The 22,736-nt window shown below is 53.0% G+C and overlaps 2 protein-coding genes across 5 annotated transcripts in view; one reads left to right on the top strand and one right to left on the bottom strand.

The window, feature by feature from the left end:
• The window catches only part of LOC140908392 (low density lipoprotein receptor adapter protein 1-like), a 31,036-nt gene extending 12,868 nt beyond the window's left edge, over positions 1-18,168 (top strand). The window contains exons 3-9 of the mRNA XM_073335391.1: positions 694-806; positions 3,705-3,819; positions 6,850-6,922; positions 8,889-9,004; positions 13,124-13,173; positions 16,234-16,265; positions 16,487-18,168. Of these exons, the coding sequence (XP_073191492.1) occupies positions 694-806; positions 3,705-3,819; positions 6,850-6,922; positions 8,889-9,004; positions 13,124-13,173; positions 16,234-16,265; positions 16,487-16,638 (651 nt within the window). The 3' untranslated portion in view covers positions 16,639-18,168. The remainder of the gene's footprint in view (positions 1-693; positions 807-3,704; positions 3,820-6,849; positions 6,923-8,888; positions 9,005-13,123; positions 13,174-16,233; positions 16,266-16,486) is intronic.
• The window catches only part of FNDC4 (fibronectin type III domain containing 4), a 51,726-nt gene continuing 44,535 nt past the window's right edge, over positions 15,546-22,736 (bottom strand). For 2 of the 4 annotated variants that reach the window (XM_073335395.1, XM_073335393.1), the window contains one exon: positions 15,546-22,671. In XM_073335395.1, coding sequence (XP_073191496.1) covers positions 22,636-22,671 — 36 coding nt within the window. In that variant the 3' untranslated portion in view covers positions 15,546-22,635. The remainder of the gene's footprint in view (positions 22,672-22,736) is intronic. The other 2 variants (XM_073335394.1, XM_073335392.1) reach the window with 1 other exon arrangement.

Genomic DNA, 22,736 nt, shown 5'->3' with positions numbered 1-22,736 from the left:
TCTGCCTGCCTGGTGAGGGGGGTTGAAGAAAGTCAGTATTTAGGGACTCAGCCCCACAGAAGTAGGGGGAACTGGACTAAGTGATTGTTTCCCAGGCCTTATGCTGCTCTCAGCGCTGCACCTTCTGTTTCCAACATGCTCATGGTCTCACAGCCCATGTGTCCTGCCCTCTGAGTCAAACCTCCAGAGCATCAGATGGCAACTGGCCCCTGTCCACGCAGAGGAGGGGGCCCAGCAGGGGCCTTGCTTTCTGGGGAGGGAGACTCTCAGTTCCACTTGCGTGCAGGGGAGGGAGAGAGTGAGCCCCCCTCTCTGCCTGCCTCTAGCTCCTTTTCTGAGAATCTCAAAGCACTTTCCAGATGGGAAGCTTGATCAGTGACTTAAACCCTGTTACATAGATGGGGAGCTTGAAGTGCAGAGAGGGGAAGGGATCTGCCCAGGGTCATGCAGTATGGCAGAGGCATGAACAGAACCCAGGAGTCCTGGCTCCAAGGGTAGTGCCAGAGCCCCAAGCCCAGCCTTTCCCACTTCCTGTGGTACTGACGTTTGCTAGCTGAAATCCCAGTGCCTGGGATGCTGCAGAGGGTCTGGACTGCTGATTCCAATGGAGAGTGACAGGAGCCAGAATCACGCACTGGGTTTTGGTCAGTGACTAAAGTGCCCCCCATGCATTTCCCCTCTCCCCGCCTCCAGGCTCGCGTGGGAGCCAAGAAATTCCAGAAGGTGATTCTGACTGTCTCTCCGAGGGGCATCTCACTGCAGGACGCTGAGACCAAGGAGATGATAGAGTGTGTCTCCATTTACAGGTGTGTGTAGGGGCAGTGGAACAGAAAAGTAAAAGGTACTAGGCTACTAGGAATAGGGGGCAGGAGGAGGGGCGGGAGGATTTTGTCAGCCAGGAGGTGGTCCTCTGTGCCCTTTGTCAGTGGGAATGTCTTCCCTTCACCTTCCTAGTCAGCAAACAGCCCTCCAGCCCTGTCCCATTGGTGACTCTAGTGCCCTGTCCCAGCCCCAAGCTCAGCTGACTTTTACACTAGGCTGTGGTGTGGGACTTTATGGAACTGTGTGCACCCTGGCAGGCTGCAGTGGGACAGATGCAGGTGGGTGGCCCCACGTGCTGTGCATTGATAAGAGAGAGATGCCAAGCCACACGTGCTTTGGTGGGGATAGGGGTTGGGGGGATGTCCCACACATCATGGGAAGGGGCAGGGTGTGGAAGGTTCTAGGCTTCAGCAGCCTGTGTTGGGGGGCATGGAGAGTGGAGAAAGGTCTGTGTGTTGGGAGGCAGGGATGGCGTGGGTTGTGGGTTGGCAGGGTGTCTGTCGGGCTGGCCAGGGCGGAAGAGGGTTATCTGTGTTGGGGGTGTTGTGGAAGTGGAAGAGGGAGTCTGTGTGTGTCATGGGGTTGGGTGGGTGGGTGTGTCAGGAGTGTCTGTCTGTCCAGGGTGGGGGGCAGAAGGAGGGAGTCTGTGTGTTGAGGGGGCAGAAGTAGGGGAGTTTGTGTGTGTCATTCTTAGGATGGAAAGGCCTCCTCCAAGAGGAAGGTTTTGCAGTGTTTCCTAGGCTGAATCTGGATGCCCCTGGTCTCCCCTGGAAGTTTGTTACATAGCTGGTTCCTCCCCTCTGCGCTTTGTCTCCAGATCCCACATGCTTTGTCCTGGGCTGTGTGATCTGTGCCATCCCACAGCACCAACACTGTCACAGGGGTTCAGAGATTAAATTCAGTCTTTGTAGCTGGGGCTTAATCTAGTAATTGCTCTGAAGATTAGGATGAAGGCCTTAAACTGGCATCGGAAGCTGGCTGGGAGCCTTCCAATAGGAGGAGTGAAGGCAAATAACCTGACTAGTTTTGACAGAGCTTGATAAATTTATGAACTGGAGTTGTCTGATAGCAGGGGACTTGGTGACCCCAGAGGTCCCTTGCAGTCCTATGTCATTTGTTCCTATGGAAGACAGTGCTGGGACTTGAGCACAGGCCTGATATGCTCATAGGGTATGTCTACACAACCTGCAGCAGCGAGCACCCAGCCTGGGTCGACACACTTGTGTTAGCTGGGGCTCGCGCTAGTGCTCTAAGAATAGCTAGAATTGCAGCACTTTGAAGTTGCGGCTCAGGCTGGAACTTGGGCTCTGAAGCTCACCCTCCTCCTTAGCCTTCAGAGTCTGAGCCGCAAAGTGCTACCTACTCAGCTATTTTTAGAGCACTGGCATGAGCCCCACTAGGCCAGATCTGTCAGCCCCGGCTAGAGGGCACTGCCATGGGCTGTGTAGACATAACGTAAGTGGCCTGGGCCATGGAGAAGGCAGCCAGCCATGCACCGACTGGAGCCTGTGCATCATCGTCACATTCAGCTTCAGACAAAGTGAATTGCAGTTATCCAGCCTGGTGGTGATCAATGCGTGGATCACTGTGGCCAGGTCCTCTTCTGGCAGAAGGATGAGGTTCCCTAGCAAGCTGGAGGTGAAAGGAGGCTACCTGGTTGTCCAGCTCAGTGAGGAGTCCAGCAGGACCCTGAACCTAGATGCATCTTAGAGTAGGGGCTGTCAAGACAACGTCTTGGACAGCTCTTCAAAGTGTTCCCCATTCCACCCACCATCACTTCAGTCTTGCGTGGGTTCAGCTTGAGCCAGCTGCTCTTCCTCTATCTTTAGCTAATATCCTGGACTTGGCACAAGCTGGATTCAGGCCAGGATATAGGATGGGAACTGTTTTAGTGTCACTGATGATGATCTGCTGTGGATGGATGGCAGACTATCCTGAGCAAGACAAAAGTGATGCTGGTGTCAGAGGAAAGTACTGTAAGGAGTTCACAGCCCCAATGCAGTCTCTACTGGTGGCAGGTTCATACCCACAGTTGGTCAGTTCAGTTCAATCTGTAGTCTAGGAGACTCCTGGATTCTTCACGGATGCTGAGCTCTCGCTCAGCAGTCGCTGTAACGCTGTATACCATCTCCATGGCTAGAAGACCCTGCACCGTCCTGGTAGATGATGACGTGCCTCAGTTATACATGCTTCATTCCCCGCCATCTGCATTACAGAATGCAATACACCTGGAGCAGGAGCCTTCAGACCTTAGGGAACTCCAGCTAGCTCAGCCTTCTGCAGCACATCTCCCCAGCAACATGGGTTCCTGCAATCACATCACACCTGTGCACCGCTCCTGACGCTGGCTGCCCATAGAACATGCGGTCAAGTTCACGGTCTTGGTTCTGGGCTTAAATTCATGGTGTAGAGCAGGGTGCAGCCGGAGGAGGCAGGCAGAGAACAGTTTGTAATCCTCCAGGATCTCGGGCAGCCTTTATCCCCCATGCTGGTAGGTCAGGCTATCTGGTCACTCAGGGCAGGAAACATGGTGGGCCAGCACCAAACTACAGCCCCCAACGACTGCGTCGACCCCACCGCTCACACCCAGGGAGCCTGTTGAGTGTTGCTGTGCTGGGCTGCCAGGGCCAGCATGGGGCTGGTAAAAGGGAGCAGCATATCCCCTCCCTGCTTGCCATGGGTGTTGCATGCTGTTACCCCTCCTGACTCATCTCCCATGGGCGTCCCCTGTGTAAGACCCACCAGCAACATATCTGCTTAGCCAGCTCAGTGCTGCCCAAGCCCTCAGGTCCAGGCTGAACCCTGGGCCTCTGGCTGCTACCAAACCTGCCCAGTCACTTGGAGCTAGCACCGTCCTCCTGAATGGCTATCCCTTCTTGCAGGATTTCCTACTGTACCACAGACAAGCTGCAGAACAAGGTGTTTGCCTACGTGGCGCAAAGCCAGCAGAGTGGGGCACTGGAGTGCCATGCCTTCCTCTCACCCAAGAAGAAGATCGTAAGCACCTGCCCTTAGCAAGAAGAGGTCCAGGATGGGTCCAGCAAGTCCCCTCTGCCCAGGAGAGGGAAGGTCCCTCCTTCCCCAGCACCTCCAGGATCTAACCATCTGTCCATGCCATGTTTCAGAGGGTGCCATCCCAACTCTGCTGCCCGATGTCCCTCTCCCAGAAAGAACAGCATTCTTCCCATCACCTGTCACAGATCCACAGGACCTGTGCTATTCCCCCACTTTTAAAGAGTCTCTTGGAGGAACCCCTTTAGTGTGACACATCCCCAAGGAGTCCCACTTGTCTTTCAGGGTTGGCACTGCATCCTCACCACCTCCAAGACTGAGCCCCTGGGCTCCAGCACTCCTGCTTCATGCATTGAGCTCTGTCCAGCAAGTCCAGCTGAGATAGACTCCTACTCAGAGATTTGCCCACATCTCAGGGACTGATACACCCCGGCTAGGCTTTGCAGTGACACCAGGCAGTGTTTTCCAAACAGAGCAGGGTTTATTAGTCACCTGGACACAGCATCAAGAAGTCCTGAAGTTAGCACAGAGAAACAAAGATTAAGCCATAGTCCAGTTGGCCAAGCCAGTGCAATCAGCCAGCCAAGCTGCTATGGACTCCATTTCAGGCTCTCTCTCTCTCTCTTTTCTCAGTCCCAGGTGAGAGGTCGGGGGTCTATGTGGAGGGTAGCATTTAACCCTGACACCTTTCCCTTTGTTCTTGATCTGGGGTGTTGGCTTGGCTTCCCTGCCGAGAGCTGGGCATGGGAAATCTCCTTCCTCTGGAGCTTTGCTGGGTGGGAATGTTCTGGGCAGTGGGGTGTCCCATTGTCTTTTTTTCAATTCTCTGTTGATATGGGGAATTTTAGCAGGTTCCAGCTATTTTCTTAATGACCCAGTCATTGCACCCTGGACAGTGAGGTGATGGTCACTTTCCTGGGTGCAATTTAGACCAGTGAGGGGTTGTCACCATCCGCCCCACAACATTGCGTGCCTTGCAATGCTTTACTCTTGTAGCTTCCAATCGGAGCCACTCACAAACAGCCTGCCGGCATGCAGGTCACACCCTGGGTGTCTGTGTATAGGTGCAGCCCTGGTCCAGCATTTCTGATCCCAGCAGCCTGTCAGCAACACTCCAGTCACATGCTGGCTTCCACCAGCCGTGGTTACTACTTGCAGGGTTATCCCAAAACACTCCCGGTCCCAGATTTTCCCAAAAATGTGTGTTCTGCACTGTCCAGCCCTCTCCTGGCAGTTCAGATATTAAAGGTCCATTGCCCCTGTAAAGGGACAGTATTTAACAATTCACTACTATAACCAGAGTTACCAAACAGTTCAGTTTAAACACAGCAGTGGATTAATTTAGATTAAAACTGAAACAAGGTTGTTTAACTGCAAAGAGAGAGGTTTTAAGTGAGTACAAGTATGAAGGATTAAAGTCAGAAATGGTTACAAGAAAAATAAAGATAAAATGCTTTCTAGTAGCTAAAACTTTATAAGCTAGACATGGTTCAAGGTAAAATCCTTACCACATGTTCCCAGCAACAGGGCTGACCAAATTCTCAGCTCAGGATCTCCTCCCAAAGTCAAAGGGCTGCTTCCTTTGTCATCTTAGGTGAGAGAGAATGAACCTGGGGTGTTTGTGTCCCTCACTTTTATAGTTACCCTTTGAAATGCATTTTCCCGAGGGTAACCCCTAAATAAAGCTCATTCCAGCTGTGAGGACAGAGACATGGAGACTCAAGGTGAAAGAGGTTCCAAGTTGTTGTTTGCTAAAATGCAGACTGATCTGTTCCTGCCCCCCTTTGTTGCCAAAGAATGGCCACTTGACCAGTGATTGCCAATCACCTTTGATGACAGCTGGCTAGAGGCGTCAGCTTGTCCTGTGTCTTTGAGAAAACAGTTTACCCCCGTCCAGACTTGTCTGGTAAACACATTGTAGTTATAATTTCAGCTCATGTTCATAACTCTTAATACAGATTCCGAACATACACTCCACAAGAATATTGATGATCAATCTGTTACTAGTTTTTAAATGATACCTCACAAGACATATTTTGCACAAAGACTATTATAGTATGTGTAGGGTGTGACACACACACACACACACACCTCATGTCTCCTACTCTGCCAAAAGAGCAGTGTTAACCCTTTGTAACCCACTGGGTAGCAAAGCAAAGTACAGGGGGAAACTGAGGCACACACAGGCTCCATAAAAATATTACAGAAAATTCTCACTTCATCCCAGCCCCTCAGCCTTCCCCCTTCCCACCTAAAGAGTCTGCTGTTCCCAGCTGACCTGCACCTTCTATTGGCTAGGCCTTCAACTGCCAGCCCCTGTTGCTCATGTAGTTATGAGCCCTCCAGCCCCTGGTGCTTCTCAGCTGGAGAGGGAGTGGGCGAGAGAGAAGAAGTTCCTGGGAGGAGGGAGTTGGGGTGTGGGACTGGTTTTCCCCCATAGGCCCACCGACTACAGCACCGTCTATTGCTGCCCCCCACCCCAGGAAACTGGCTAGTCCCTTCTGGACTCGCCAGTGCCCTGTGAATTTATGAAAGCAATGAATGCAATATTACCCTGATCCCCATCCCCACAGCCTAGTGATCCCAGGACTCTGTTCTGTTCCTGACACTTCACTATGCTTGTGCCTTTCCCCAGTGCCCTGCAGACCTGATCACTCCTCCCTGGGGAACAGGCACTCTGTGTAGGCTCTGACACACCCCCTCCCTGGAGGACTCTACCTTACTTTCTTTCTCCTCCCTTTCAGCTCTGGGCGTGCTGGACGTTGTGGGTGGTAGGGGTGCTGAAGGAAAAGATGATGGGTTTGTGGCCAAGGGGCATGGGGGAGGTGGGGGCAAGGATGCTGGGGCTTTGTGGGCAAGGGACACTGGCAGGTTAAGGGGTGCTGGCCCTGGGGCACATGGGGCACTTGTAGAGGTTCTGGGTGAGCAGGAGGTTCTGGCGGGAGGGAGTGCTAGTGCAGGAGGGGTGCAGGCAGGCTGCCTCATTATTGATCCCCTTGTTTCTCTTGCATATAGGCCCAAGCTGTGACTCGGACTGTGGCTCAGGCCTTCCAGGTGGCGCTAGATCACTGGGAAGCAGCGCAGGCAGGTAGGAGAGAACTGTCCCCTGACACCTCCCTCGGACCAGCCCAGGACTCCCCTTGGGACTGACCAGGGCTGCTCCCTGCACTTGCTGGGGAAATACACCACAGCATGAAGAGCAGCCTTCTCTGAGCCAGCAAGCCTGGGCCCCTTTCGACCCCCACCTAAGTCCCTGGATCTCTGGCAGTGGCAGTTCCCAGCTTGGCTTTAATCATTTAACACTTCCCCCATCTGCTGACTTTAGATGCAGCTTGAAACCCTGGAGACCCCTGGGAGCCCACATGAAACCTGTCCCTGGGCCTTGGATTCCCAGCCTCCTTCTCCCCTGAGCAGGTTCTAAGGCAGGGGTCGGCAACCTTTCAGAAGTGGTGTGCCAAGTCTTCATTTATTCACTTTAATTTAAGGTTTCGCATGCCAGTTTTTTAGAAGGTCTCTCACAATAAGTCTATATATTATATAACTAAACTATTGTTGTATGTAAAGTAAACAAGGTTTTCAAAATGTTTAAGAAGCTTCATTTAAAATGCTGATCTTACGCCACTGGCCCGCTCAGCCCGCTGCCAGCCTGGGGTTCCATTCACCTAGGCCGGCAGCAGGCTGAGTGGGGCCTGTGGCCAGGACCCCAGCTGGCAAGGGGCCAGCAGCCAGAACCCCAGACCGGCAGCGGGCTGAGCAGGGCTGGTGGCCGGGACCCCAGACCAGCAGTGGGCTGAGTGGCTCAGCCCGCTGCCGTTCTGGTATTCCGTCCTCCAGCTCCTGCCAGCCAGGATCCCGGCTGCTGGCCCCGCTCAGCCCGCTGCCGTTCTGGGATCCCGGCCTGCCCACATAGATCGGATACCTACCTTCCCCCTGGTTCTAGCCCATTCTCTTCCTCTCTCTCTCTCTGAACTGAGCTGAAGGTGGGAGTGCACTGAGCACAGGGCTGGGGGTGAAGGAGCAGGCTGGGGGATGGGGTGTAGGGTCTGGCCAGGAGCTAGAATGAGGGAGGGGGCTCAGGGTTGGGGCAAGAGGTTTGGGTGTGGAGTGCTTACCTGGGCAGCTCCCATTTGGTGCGAGGGGTGCAGGTGGGAATGTGACGGGGGGTGGGGTGCAGGAGCTCCCGTTTGGTTCTCAGGGTGGGGGTGGGAATGTGGGGGGTGCAAGAGTCAGGGCATGGGGGGCTGGGTATATGTGGGGGGTGCAGGAGTCAGGGAAGGGAGCTGGGGGTGTGTGAGGAGGGTGCAGGAGTCAGGGCATGGGGTGTGGGGGGCTGGGTATGCGTAGGGGGGCTGGAGTCAGGGCTGGGGTTGTGGGGGGTTGCAGGGCAGGAGGCTGGGGTGTGGGGGGGGTGCAGGGGTCAGGGCAGAGGGCTGGGGGTATAGGCCAGGGTCGTGGGGGTGCTCCCAGCTCCCTACCCAGAGCGGCTCACGGCAGGGGGCTGGAGGGGATATGCCCTGATTCCACCCCCATTTCCCCAAGGCCCCATCCCCACATCTTCTCCGCCTCCTCCCTGGAGCAGCGAGCGCACTGCGGCTCTGCTTCTCCCCGTCCTGCGCAAGGGCCATCAGCTGATTGGCGGCAGGGAGAGGAGGAGGGGCAGGAACCCCGCATGCTGGGGGAAGAGGCGGGGGAGGGGGGGACCTTGCCTGCCCTGCCGCAGTAGCCAGCAGGACCAAGCTTCTTCACCCTGCCCTCGCGGGGGGCGGGGCAGAGAAGAGCGGGCTGGGGTGGGCAGGATTTTTAATGGCATGCTGCTGCCTGCCAGGGTCCCCCAGCTGCCGGCCCCGCTCAGCCCGCTGCCGGCCTGGGTTTGGCAGCGGGCTGAGCAGGGCCAGCGCCTGGGACCCGGCAGGCAGCAGCGTGCCATTAAAAATCGGCTAGCTTGCCGTCTTTGGCACACGTGCCATAGGTTGCCGACCCCTGTTCTAAGGTATCTTCCTCACCTGCCCCCAGGACTCCCAGGCTCTGTCTCTGTGTCTTTCACCCTGTTTCAGGTTCTGTGCAGAAACAGTCCCACCCTGAGTGTACCCTGGAGAGCAACAGGCCAGGCAGCACAAGTGAGCCAGCTCCGGTCCCCATGGGGAGCACCCCATTCAAACACCACTTTGAGGTACAGTATATCCAGATCATTGCCCCTGTAAGGTGCAGACTGAGTCCTCCTGGGGTAGCGAAGAGTCTGGTCTGCCAATCCCCACCACAGTAGAGAGCATTGCAGCTGGGCCTGGCTCCCCCCAGGTATATCCAGGGCTGGGATTCCGGTCACTGGGCATCAGGGAAGGTCAGAATGCTAGGGAAAAGCAATTCCTCCCCTGCTGTCTCCCCCTGGCTGAGACAGCCCCCCCTCCCCCCTGCTTGGCTTGTGCTGCTGACTCCTGAGCCCTCTCATGTGCTGGACAGAGCCGAGCAGCGTGGCAGGCTCTGGTGCAGGAGGAGGGTGAGCTCTATGCTCTATGAGTCCTTTAACTGACTTTCAGGGATGGGGCAGGACAGGGGTTTGTTGAGCGGTGCTTGCTGTGGAAGCTGTCATGTGAGGCCCTAGCAGGTCCAGGATTGCAGTCAAGCTGGAAGGGCATATTGAGTGGGATTCCTTAGGGATCAGTTTTGGGTCTGGTTCTGGTCAATATTTTCATCAGTGATTTAGATAATGGCATAGAGATTACACTTATAAAGTTTGCGGATGATACCAAGCTGGGAGGGGTTGCAAGTGCTTTGGAGGACAGGATTAAAATTCAAAATGATCTGCACAAACTGGAGAAATGGTCTAAAGTAAATAGGATGAAACTCAATAAGGACAAATACAAAGTACTCCACTTAGGAAGGAACAATCTGCTGCACACATACAAAATGGGAAATGACTGCCCAGAAAGGGATTTGGGGGTCATAGTGGATCACAAGCTAAATATGAGTGAAGAGTGGAACACTGTTGCAAAAAAAGCAAACTTCATTCTGGGATGTATTAGCAGGAGTGTTGGAAGCAAGACAGGAGAATTAATTCTTCTGCTCTATTCTCTGCTGATTAGGCCTCAGCTGGAGTATTGTGTCTAGTTCTGGGTGCTACATTTCAGGAAAGATGTAGACAAATTTGAGAAAGTCCAGAGAAGAGTAACAAAACTGATTAAAGGTCTAGAAAACATGACCTATGAGGGAAAATTGAAAAAAATTGGGTTTGTGTAGTCTGGAGAAGAGAATATTGGGAGGGGACATAACAGTTTTCAAATACATAAAAGGTTGTTCAAGAAGGAGGGAGAAAAATTGTTCTTCTTAACTTCTGAGGATTGGACAAGAAGTAATGGTCTTAAATTGCAGCAAGGGTTTTTTAAGTTGAACATTAGGAAAAACTTCTTAACTCTCAGGGTGATTAAGCACTGGAATAAATTGCCTAGAGAAGTTGTGGAATCTCCATCCTTAGAAATGTTTAAGAGCGGGTTAGACAAACACCTGTCAGGGATGGTCTAGATAATACTTAGACCTTCCATGAGGCCAGGGAACTGGACTAGATGACCTCTTGAGGTCCCTTCTAGTCCTACAATTCTATAATCCTATGAGCACCAGGCCCTGTTGTGCTCTCTGGACAGCCTTATTCTGTGTGTAACGGGCTTCTCTGATGCAAGTCTACTAACTCATGCCCCAGTTCAGACCCCAAGTGCAAGTACTCTGTGGTCTCCTTTGGGCACCAAGAGAGGCAGGGTAGGAATTCTGTGTCCTCTCCCCTCCAAGCACATGGCCTTTCCTTTGTGCCCTAGCCCAGACAATTTCACCACGCACACTTGCAGGCTAAGCTGTGGTTCACAGTGCCAGGACCCTCACAAAAGGCTCTTAAGTAAATTAAGTTGTCATGGGATAAGAGGGAAGATCCTTTCATGGATTTAGAACTGGTTAAAATGTTATACCAATAAAATAAAAACCAGCGGGATCTTATTAAAGGGGAAAAGGCAAAATGCCACATTTACTGTGAATACAGAAAGAATCATAGTGAGCAGTTAGTTATAGCTATAACATTCCATTCAATTTCATATTTATTCACACGTTCATTCATACACACACACACACAGGTTCTGCAAGGTTGTTATCATAGTTACCAGCCTTAGAGTTGCTCATGCCACGCCACTGGCCAGGTGGTCTGGACATGAGGAGGGAGCAGGGCCTTGTCAGATGTTCATCTGATGCTCCTGAAAGTTGGTTTGCAGAATCAGACTCCAAAGTTCTCACTTTCTAGAGTCCATTTTTATAAGAATTTCTTCCTATGCCAGTCTATGGGAATTGCTTCATCATGCTGTTGCTGAATCAATCAGCAGATGGCACATTCCTGATGGCTCCGTGCTGCCAGATGTTATCTTGTTCTTTGGTTCTCCCATTCTTGAGGCTGTTGGGTGGATTCCAGTCTGCCCTCCAGGGGTCCTCTGGTTATTTCCACTTGACGCCTTCTTCAGCCAATGGACACTGGATTCTTAGGCTGGCACCTCCCTGATCACTCAGTTATTATCCACACCAAGCATCCATCCACATACATCCTGTATCTCTATTTTAATCACAATTGTTAACAAAGCGAGATGAATACAACAAAAGGGCGGGAAATCTCTGGGTGCTGTTTCTGTTGTTACAGAGTATTGCTTTGAGTTTCTCTCTGTGTGAGTAGTTGTTGTTACAAAGAATTGCTTTGAGAACAGACTCTGTCTTAGAATGTACTAACACAATTAGCAGCTTGCAAATTTCACACATAGAGGGAGAGAAACAGTACCAAAAACCAAGAGACCTCTTAATTAGTAATACCCTGAAATTTAAACTATGGAGAATCAAACTCATTTGTGATTTTAATACAGAACTTCTTTAATATGATCCAACAAAAAGACAGGGAACAAAGGGTAGGAATAAATGGTAAATTTTCAGAATGGAGAGGGGTAACTAGTGGTGTTCCCCAAGGGTCAGTCCTACGACCAATCCTATTCAACTTATTCATAAATGATCTGGAGAAAGGGGTAAACAGTGAGGTGGCAAAGTTTGCAGATGATACTAAACTGCTCAAGATAGTTAAGACCAAAGCAGACTGTGAAGAACTTCAAAAAGATCTCACAAAACTAAGTGATTGGGCATCAAAATGGCAAATGAAATTTAATGTGGATAAATGTAAAGTAATGCACATTGGAAAAAATAACCCCAACTATACATACAATATGATGGGGGCTAATTTAGCTACAACTAATCAGGAGAAAGATCTTGGAGTCATCGTGGATAGTTCTCTGAAGACATCCACGCAGTGTGCAGCGGCAGTCAAAAAAGCAAACGGGATGTTAGGAATCATTAAAAAAGGGGTAGAGAATAAGATGGAGAATATCTTATTGCCCTTATATAAATCCATGGTATGCCCACATCTTGAATACTGCATACAGATGTGGTCCCCTCATCTCAAAAAAGATAGACTGGCATTAGAAAAGGTTCAGAAAAGGGCAACTAAAATGATTAGGGGTTTGGAACGGGTCCCATATGAGGAGAGATTAAAGAGGCTAGGACTTTTCAGCTTGGAAAAGAGGAGACTAAGGGGGGATAGGATAGAGGTCTATAAAATCATGAGTGGTGTGGAGAAAGTGAATAAGGAAAAGTTATTTACTTGTTCCCATAATATAAGAACTAGGGGTCACCAAACGAAATTAATGGGTAGCAGGTTTAAAACAAATAAAAGGACCTTCTTCTTCGCTCAGCGCACAGTCAACCTGTGGAACTCCTTGCCCGAGGAGGTTGTGAAGACTGGGACTATAATAGGGTTTAAAAAAGAATGGATAAATTCATGGAGGTTGTCCATTAACGGCTATTAGCCAGGATGGGTAAGGAATGGTGTCCCTAGCCTCTGTTTGTCAGAGGGTGGAAATGGATGGCAGGAGAGATATCACTAGATCATTACCTGTTAGGTTCACTCCCTCTGGGGCACATGGCATTGGCCACTGTCAGTAGACAGGATACTGGGCTGGATGGACCCTTCGTCTGACCCAGTATGGCCTTTCTTATGTTCTCACCATGCTGATTCCCAGGAAAAGACAGTGCCCTTTTCAAGTGCAAAGCTTCAGGGGTTTATTGTCCTGTAGCTTAGGGCCGCGCGTGGGAGGTGTGTCCGGGGTATCAGGCCTGCATGTAGGAGGTGTGGCAAGGTCATTGGGGCCATGTTGCTGAGTGGGAGCAATACGCCAGACGGAGTCATCTATTGGGATTGAAGCTTTCCTCTTTCTTGATTTGCCAGGAGGATGATGATGAGGAGGAAGACGATGATCTCGATGAAACCTTTTCTGGGTAGGTGACCATAGGATAGCGGGGCCCACCCAAGCCCAGAGCTATCCTGAAGCCTGAGGAGGTGGGGCCATTTCCTGTCTTTAGATGAGATGAGTGCTCCAATTTCTCCTCCCTATGAAGATGTCAGCTGTGCGTCCTGCTCCAGCCTGTTCCAGGAGTGCCGTTAGCTTTACTGGCATAGTCAGATATCAAAGGGGAACTGCATTGAAACAAACATTTGTGGGGAAGAGAGGTTGTCTCTGTGGCTTCGTCTTCCTTTGGAGAAGTCCCTGTGGAGCAGTGCTGAATGCTAACGCCCCAGAGATTCTACTCCTGGGGGAATTCTGCGCCACTGTGCATGCACAGAATTTATGTCCCCCGCAGATTTCTTTGCTTCCCTGCAGAAAAATTACTTTCTGACAGGGAAGCAAAGAGAAGCCACAAGACTGGTCATGTGACCCTCCCCAGCAGTATGTTTCGGGGGCCCAGGGCAGCTGGCAGAGAGGTAAATCATTGTGGGGCAGGAGGCGGGACTGGGGAAGACCCAGCTGGTGGCGCCTACCCTGTGCCAGGTTCAGCTGCTAGTCTCGGCTGGGCTGAGGAGGATTGGACTTCCTCTTCCCTTGCATGGCATCTGGGGCTGGGTCAGACCCACCCCCGATTTCTCCCCAAGCTGAAGGAAGCTCTGCAACCACCCCCCATCGCCCCACTTCCTGCACCCATCACTCCTCAACTGCAGGGGGTGGGATCCCTGTACAGGGAGCTGCTCCCCCATCCACCCAACTGCTGTGCATCCAGACCCCCCTCATACCCAGACCCTCCCACGAAGCTTCACAGCCCTGCACTCAGAACCCATCCCCCCTGCTGATGAGCCCCACTCCCCCTGCACCTGGATCACCCTGACAAGCCACCCACACCCAGATCTGCACCCAACCAAGCCCCAACCAGCTGCATCTGGACCCTCCACTGAGCCCCCTCACACCTTTACTCCCCTGCCAAGCTCTATTCCCCCCACACCCAGACCCCTCCCACTGAGCCCCAACCACCTCCACCTGGACCCCCTGCAAAGTCCCATTACCATTGCACCCAGAACCCCTCACAACAAGCCCCTGTGCATCCAGATCCCTCCCGCACCCAGATCCCGCACTGAGCTGCCCGCACCCAGATTGCCCCACATAGAACCCTCTCAACCCCCACCTGGATCCCCCCACACTAAGCCCCTCCACACTTGTGCCCTGTCTTGCTGAGCCTGCCCGCCCACACCTGGTACCCTGGCACAGAGGGGCACTGCCCTGGAGTGTTTCTGGGGCAGGCCGGGTCCTTGCACTGTGTCAGGGTTGGGTGCAGCCTCACTGCTGAGTCAGTGTCCTGGGGGGAGCTGCACAGTGATCTCCAATGTCTGTGCAGCCAGTGACCTGTGCTCCCCAATGCTATGCTGGATCCTCCACATTTTTTTGACAAATAACTTCTGCAGAATTTTGCAGAATTTTAAAATACTGTGCACAGAATTTTTATATTTTTGGCATAGAATTTTTATTTTTTTGGTGCAGAATGTCCTCAGGAGTAAGAGATGCACTCTTCGGGCAGGGCAGCAGAATTCTCTGCACTATGGGTAGTGAGGAAGCTAAAGAGGAATGAAAGCCGGTGCAGCCAGAGCAGGGCGGGAGCTTGTAAAGAACAGATTTCAACAGGCCACATTGGTTTGATTGTTTAAATTAGTCACAGAATGTGCAGAGTTAGGGAGCCATGATGGAGTGGGGGGAAGACCTGCAGATAGGGGGCACCCTGAAGGTGGGGAAGAGGGCACTCCTTGGAGTTTGGGGAAACCTTTGATACTATAGCTCCAAAACTCTTGCCTGAGATTGTCTTGTCCAGGAACATGGCTCAGTCGGTGCCCTGAGCCCCGACTGAAGGATAATTAACCCAGCAGAGTCTGTGCATTTGGGGACCCAGGGTTTGCGGTGAGGTCTGGGCTCATATAGAGTCTTCATTAAAGCTCTCCGAGGAATGGGGATGATACCACATTTATGACACTAGATGGGGAGGAGCTGTGAGACTGAAATAAGCTGCCCAGCCACCACAGTGACCAGTGCACGAGGAGATCCTGCAGACCATGTCTGTCTGTGAGTTATTCTAATCCTCTAATCTGACCTCCTGTATAACACAGGCCAGAGACCTGCCCCACAATAATTTCTTGATTTAGAAATTACCATTGATGGTGAGTCCATCACAAACCTTGATAAATTGTAACTGTGAGGCAGTGCAGTGCTTCATACAATCCCCCTTCTCTCTGGAGGAGAGAGTAAAAAGACTGGGACTTTTCAGCTTGGAAAAGAGACGACTAATGGGGGATATGACAGAGGGCTATAAAATCATGACTGGTGTGGAGAGAGTAAATCAGGAAGTGTTATTTACTCCTTCACATTACACAAGAACCAGGGGCTACCTAATGAAATTAATAGGCAGCAGATTTAAAACAAACAAAAGGAAGTATTTCTTCACAGAACGCGCACACAACCCGTGGAACTTGTTGCCAGGCGATGTTGTGAAGGCCAAAACTATAACGGGGTTCAAATAGATGAGTTCATGAAGTTTAGGTCCATCAATGGCTATTAGCCAAGATAGTCAGGGATGCAGCACCATGCTTTGGGTGTCCCTAGCTTTTGATTGCCAGAAACTGGGACTGGATGACAAGAGATGAATCACTCTATGACTGCCTGTTCTGTTCATTCCTTCTGAAGCATCTGGCATTGGCCACTGTTGGAAGACTGGATACTGGGCTGGATGAGCCTTTGGTCTGACCCAGTGTGGTGGTTCTTATGGAGTGGGTGCTGTCACTGAGCCAGCTCGGCTTGTGGGATCTGAGGAGGTCACAGCACAGGCTGATCAGCTACAGTGAACAACACATTGCCTTTTCATCTTATCTGCCCTGGCGAGTGCGTGGGGCTCCCTGCACGTGCCTGAGACTCCCCATGGGTTTAGGACCTGTGTATTTGTTGTGCCCATGGCATTGATGGCCAGATGCCACCGCAGTCCTGTTTCACGGAAGGGTGTAATGTGTGCTCTCTTCTTTGTTCCAAGCTGCACCGAGGAGGGCACTCAAGGCACAGCAGGTAAAGGGCTTTCTGTCGTATTTCTTCTCCTCTGCTCCCACCCAAGATTTCCCTGTAGAGACATGCTCCAGGGTGCAGTGTGGCCGGGGGTACTCATAGGCCCAACCCAGAGGGCTCCTGCAAGTTCTGCCTGCTCTCCCGTCCCCCCGTCTCCTCCCTTGGCCCCATCCCCCCCAGCCATCCTCTCACAGCTCTGGGGCTCATGCCCTTTTGTGTTTCAGACTTTGTGTCTCCCACACCAGGAGGCAGCTCGTCCATCATGCGCCTACCACAGAGCTGGGCCCCACCTGGCATGTCCCCAACACAGCAGGATGAAATGGGATGGGGGCACTGGAGGCCAAGCACCCACCTGCCACAAGGGACCATCCTCTAAGGTTTCCACAGGCTAATGAGGCTTTGTCAGTCTTCCAGTGTTTATATATCACCATAATGGGTTAACCAGTCAGAACCCTCTCTGTGCCTGAGGCTCAGACCAGTTGGCACCTGGAACGTGGACCAAGGAGCATCTCTTCCCCACACTGTGCCTAAGGCATTGCTCTCCTCTCTGCCCTGTGCCTTTGGACTAGCTGGCAGCTCTCCCTGCTTTGCTCCTGGGACTTAGCCAGGCAGGTTTCTTTGACTCTTTTGTATGTTCATTTTTGCTTGTACTAGTGAAGCTGCCATGCCAACAACCTCTGGGCTTCCCCACAACTAGGCTCAGCCCAGGCAGTGGCAGGGCTGGCAACCCACACCCACTGGCCTGCTCTGTGCCACCACCCAGCCCAGCAGGGACTTCCACTAGCGGGAGAAAGGGAGTGCAGCATCCATGGCCTGCCTACTCCTCAGCCTATTCATGGAGGGTGCCAGTAATGGTCAATTGGAATTGGTGAGATGGGGCCACCCAGCCCTGTGGGCCTCAGAACAGCTCCCTGTGCTCCCTGGTGCACTGGCTGGGCTTGACCCCATGACCAAGGGTGCTGCTGGTTCCCAGTACTGACTGGGCTGGCAACTCAATTAAGGCCTTTCCCTCCTCTGCTGTCTGGTTCTGGGGCACAGCTGTCTCAGGGCTTTGGCCTCATCCTCATGTTGGGTAAATGCAGCATGCTAGAAAATGCGTTAGCCAGCAAACCGCGCTGAGCACCACTCAGCACCCAGCATATGCAGGGCAGCTGTGTTCCGTGTTGTGTTCCTAAGCACGACTGCCCCATGCATATGGGTGTTCCCCACTGTTAGCTGGGCATGAATTCCAGTGTGCTCACCATGGTTAGCTGGGCATGAGTTTCCAAGCACATTCAGTGCACAGTGGTGCTCACCGCTGTTAGCTGGGCATGCACTCTCAGTCACACAGAGTCCAGAGCATTGTTCAGTTTTCTCTGGCTCACATGTTTTCTTGCTTGCTGTGTTTGCTCTGTGTAGAAGAGACCCATAGCTCCAGTCTTTCCTGTAGCTGAAGCATGGAAGTGTGAACTGAAGGACTGTGTGGATGATGCCCCCTGCAAGCCCTTTATCCTTACTGCCTCTCTCCTTTGGGATAAGGATCAGCAGATTCCTGCTTCTTAGGGAAGTCCTAGATTTAAGGGCAGGAGGGAGTCCTCTGAGCATCTGGTCTGAATTCCAGCCTAGCCAGGCCAGAGGGTGCTGCCCACAGATTCATAAGTGGGTTATTCTCTCCTTCTGTGTAGGTGTCACACCCCTTTGCTGGTAGTCCCAGAGAACCCATTTCTTGTAGCCCAGAGAGGGCACAAAGCCATGGGCTCTGCTTGCTCCCCTTGCGTCTGTGGGGTGGAGGTCCTCATAGCTCTGACACCTGCAGCCCCCACACCCTTTACTTCAAACTCTCACTGTCATGTGGTGAAATCACTGGTTTTTAAATGAAAATGCCACCTTTGTAGAGTGCGATAAAATGAGTTTTTTAACATTGTAAGCTTGACTCTGTCCTTGCGGCCTCTAGCATAGATTTCCTGGGTCCCTCTGAGTTTGGGAGGGGAAGGATTACTGAGGAAGCAGGCCAGTGGCTCCTCGTGCCCCTTGCTACCCGCTTGGTTTGGTTTTTAAACCTTCAGCCCTGCCCCGTGTCAGGAAGCTCCCTCCCCTGCTGCCCGAGTGATAGTAATAGCTTCAGCAGATGATGACACGTCACCCTGGGATGAAGACAGTCAAAGAGATGGTAAGGAGAAGGTCCCTGCCCTCAGCCACACCACTAGGCACCAGCTCTCTGAGGCGATGCTAAGGAGTGGTAGGTCCCAGTACCTCTTCTGTGTGATCTGTCCACCCCTGCTCCACGACAGGACTGTGAAAGCACGGGCCACAAGCCTGGGTCAAAAGGCCTAGTCCCAGATAGCAAGGGGGCAAGTGATCCCTACCAGCAGGGGCTTCTGGGGGCAGTGGGATGTTCAGGCTCCACCCCCCCACACACTTGTCTCATTAAGTGAGGTCCCTTTAGGAACACAAGCTAATGCCCCCTCCCTCTGCTTGCACTTGGTATAATCTGGTGTGCATGCCCCTTTGTCCCAGCAGGAGATTCTAAGCCCTTCCATCCCCTGCTGTCCTCCAGCATTCCCCTCCCAACAGCGCAGATGCGGGAGCCCTGCTCCTGGCCCATGAGGAGAACAGCTTGTGCAGGTTTCTGTTCTCTGTGCTCTGGATCCTGCATCTTGTGTCTCTTGCTGCCATTTTCTCTGAGACTCCATCCTGGGAGCAAACAAGGCCTTTGCTGTTCCCTCTTCAGCTGCCAGCCCCATTTCTCTGTCAAACTACTGTTCTGCCAAGTGCAGGTGGTCAGGCAGCCCCAACCAGTGCCATGGAGCTGCAAAGACGGAGGGTCAATTCTCCCACTTCAAGGCCCTGTAGAGCAATGGGACAATTAGGGGAGGGGGGGCAAAGGGTGAATCACTTTCCCCAATAGGGACTCCTGGCAGCAGCTTCCAGTAGGGACCCAGCCTGGGCTGATGTCCTGTGCAAGGGAAGTGTGGGGTAGGATGGGATAGCAAGTGCTACGCTTGCTAGGAATCACCAGCACACTTTGATCTGGCAAATGACAAGAGAACAGCAGAGGGTGGGCCGCCAGCTTCTTGTGCATATATGTGAGAGTGAGCATGCATGCAACAGGACCGGGGGTGGGGGTGGGGTGAGGGGAGGGAGAGATCCCCTCTCTCCAGGTGACTCAGCCAGGAACAGCATTGTCGCTGGGCTCCAGCCATCAGCAGAGACCGCCAGGCAGCAGTTCTGGTCACTGCCCATGCTGTCTGGAGAGAAGCAGAGGCCATCTCCCTGATGGGCATGGACAGATGGCGGAGGGCCTGCTCCCCAAGGGGAGAAGTGTGCTGTCTCCAGAACTGCCCTGCCCCCAGGAGCGGGTCTGTGCTGAAGGTGGCTGGTGGGAGCATGAGACACTCTAGCTGCTGGGAAGGGGAGGCCGTTCTTCTTTCAGGAGCCAGCTGTTGCAGAGCTGAAGAAAAATCCAGGAGCAGAGCCCATGGGACTCCCATCCCTCAGCTCCAGTACCGCCTCTGCTGTCCCCCATTTTGCCATTGTCACTGCCCTGCATCAAAACCTCTGTGTCTCCTCTGTTCCCCTGCCCAGCCCGCCAGCACCATCCCATCCTGTGCTAGTGGGTCTGTCCCTCAGCCTGGGCAGCTGGCTCGCAAGCACTGTGCACACACTGGACTAGCCACCACAGCGACCCTTCTGCCTTTGAGCCAGAGACTTTTACTGGAAAGACCCTGCCACAGGGAGTCACTTGTCCTGCCCCTGGTGTGCCCGTGGCAGGAGCCGAGCAGCACCTGGAGAGAAGAGTCCTGAAAGTGCGTTGCTTGAAGATTTAAGTCCCTGGAAGACACTGGATCCTGTGATTCTCATTAACCCTGGGGCTGCACAGACAGCATCCCAGCCCCTGGGGGAGCAGGCTACAAACCTGTCATTCCTCCAGTGGAGGCTGTTCTGTTCTCTTCTGATGGAGGAAGGCAGATGGGGGGGAGAGGCTGGGGTTGGTTTGGCCTCAGCCTTTTGGCTAGGAGCAATGCTGGTTCCAAATGACAGAATTCACTCCACGGTGATGCCACATGGACCCTGGGGTTTGGGTGCTAGCAGGAGGTGTTCAGCTTTAACCGCCCTGGATACTCCTCTGCCCTGAACTTGAGGGTTAATTGGTGGGTACAAGAACTTGGTGGGTTTCATTGGTGTTTCCAAGTTGCTTGGGTCAGCTCCTTTCCAGCAGAAGGGCCTAGTGGAATAAACACCACCCTCTCCCATGGGAACCTGGGCCGGGGGCACTGCCTGCTCTGCGGGGAAGGAGTAACAGCTGCAGCCAGAGAGCCGTGGGGAGTGCGGCAGGAGTGGGACTATCGCCCTGTCGGACTGGAAGCGTTTCCCCTACGTGACAGCTGAGGCACAGGCAAGGATTCAGGCTGTAAAGACCCGCTGAACCAGAGTCTGTGAGCTCGCCGGGCTGGGGTTGTGACTGAACGGACACTGAATAACTCAGGCATAGAATCCTGCCCACCCGGTCCCTGTTGCCAGAGAGATTTAACTCTGGGATTCCAGGTGGCCTGGAAATTGTATGTCATGGCCGTGTCCAAGGCAGTCATTGAGGGCACAGGAGGCTGCAAAGGGTTGCGGTGGGGGAGAACTCTGCCACGTTCAGGGCTGGTGCTGTGATGGGGGTGGGCTGGAGTAGCACATTTCCTAGTTGCATCTTAGGGAGGAGGAATGGCTCTCCTGCACAGACTCTGACGCCATTGTCTCCTACATAGAGCAGGCGCTGTGTGTCTGGGAAGCCCTGGGACAGTCTCTCTCCAGCAGCAGCATCTCCCTAGGGATGGAGACCAACCCCTTCTAGGCCATGCACTGGTGTGTAAAGGAACTACCCCCTCGCACACTCCAGAGGGACCCAACCTAAAACCACGCTGCAAGCGGGGCAGGGCCTGCAGTGAAGCCTTCAATGCCAGGAGCAATAGGATAGAGCTGGGGCAGGCACCAAGAGTGAGGCCTTGGCAGAGTGAGGGGGCTGGGGCAGGGCCCTGTGGTGAGGCCTTTGCCTGATGGCGGAGGCAGATGGGCCACAGGCAGTTTGCATTGAGGCCTTTGCCCCCCAGGGGCATGGGGATTCAGCACGGTATTCTCTCCCCCGCCACACACATTTCTCTGGGGCCTGTGGGTGTTTCCCAGTGACCCAGACTCTGGCTCTATGTAGCCTGTACCAGGGCTGCTGGAACAGAGCTTCTGCATGCTGGAAGCCTCCAAGGGAGCCAGAGGCAGAGGAGGAGAGGAGTCAGAGCTACATGTGCTAGATTTCCCTCCCACACCCAGAGCTGAACCGTGACCTGGAGACCTCCCAGGCAATGCAGTTAGCAGGGGATATGTTTTTATGTGCACTGGGTACGTCCCTGCTGCCCTACAAACTGGGCAGGCGTGAGATGTGATAGGGAGAACTCTCCCCTGCATCCCGCTGTCTCTGCAGCAAGGCCCTGCTTTGCTGTTTGCTGAGCACAGCACAAGGCAGCATTGGCCCTTCCTGGTCTGAGGTCCTCACCTCCCCGGGGTGGTCACGTTCATACTAAGGGAAGGGATGGAAGCTCATCTGAGCTGCCAGTAGCTGAAGTCAGCTCAGTGACCCAGCCAACCTCCTGCCTCCTTGGGCTGGGATACCATCTCTGGCATGTCTGCAGGGGGCATGGGGCCATCCTGCAATTCAGACTCCAGACTTTGGGGAGTGCTGCGAAAACCTCCCCAGCTCCGATCAGTTCTCTTGGCAGCCGTTCCTGAGCTAGCACCTGCTCCACCTCCGTGGGCCCCACAGTCTAGGCTTGCAGGGTTAGGGGGCTGGAAAGTGGGCACTTCTCTGGGACCGTAAACAAACAGAAAATCCCTCTGAGGCTCCAGGCGCGCTGAATGAGAGCTAGGCCCCTTCTAGGGCTCTCTGGTGATTGGAGCTATGTCTGCAGCCTGGCTTAGGTCTGGCCACACCTAAGGCTGTAACAGGCGTGAACATGAGGACACACTGCCGTTTACGTAACAGCTGCTGAGAGACAGGGCCATGAGAGCCCACTTCCACGACATTATCCCTGCATCAGCAGGAGGCTCCCGCATCCCTTGAAATCCGGATATTGCTGTTTGTTCTTTCGGTGCTGTTCCAGGCTCCCCATTGACTCCCGAGCGGCCCATGGGCGATTACATGATGGGTGTGAGGCTGAGTTCTGCATGCATCATCCAAACGGTCTCCATGCAGATCCCCTCATGGGGAGAAGGCCTTGGAAGAAGCATAATTTCTGATAAACAAGTCTTTGCATGCTGAGGGTTGCAGGCTGGCAGCCTGGTGTTGTCCTTTTATCCCATGATCTTCCTCGGCTCTGGCAGCATTCCCAGGGCCCTCGGATCCAGAGCTGATCTGTGCTCACACCTCAATGATATTGACAGATAGAGACTTTTTCTACAAGAGAAAAATCAGCATTAAGACCGGATTTTCCAAAATGCTCAGGACCAGATTCCTCCTGA

This window comes from Lepidochelys kempii, chromosome 3, assembly GCF_965140265.1.
Source record: "Lepidochelys kempii isolate rLepKem1 chromosome 3, rLepKem1.hap2, whole genome shotgun sequence".
NCBI lineage: Eukaryota > Metazoa > Chordata > Testudines > Cheloniidae > Lepidochelys > Lepidochelys kempii.
Note: the sequence above shows the minus strand (reverse complement) of the source record. Positions and strands in the feature narration are given on the sequence as shown.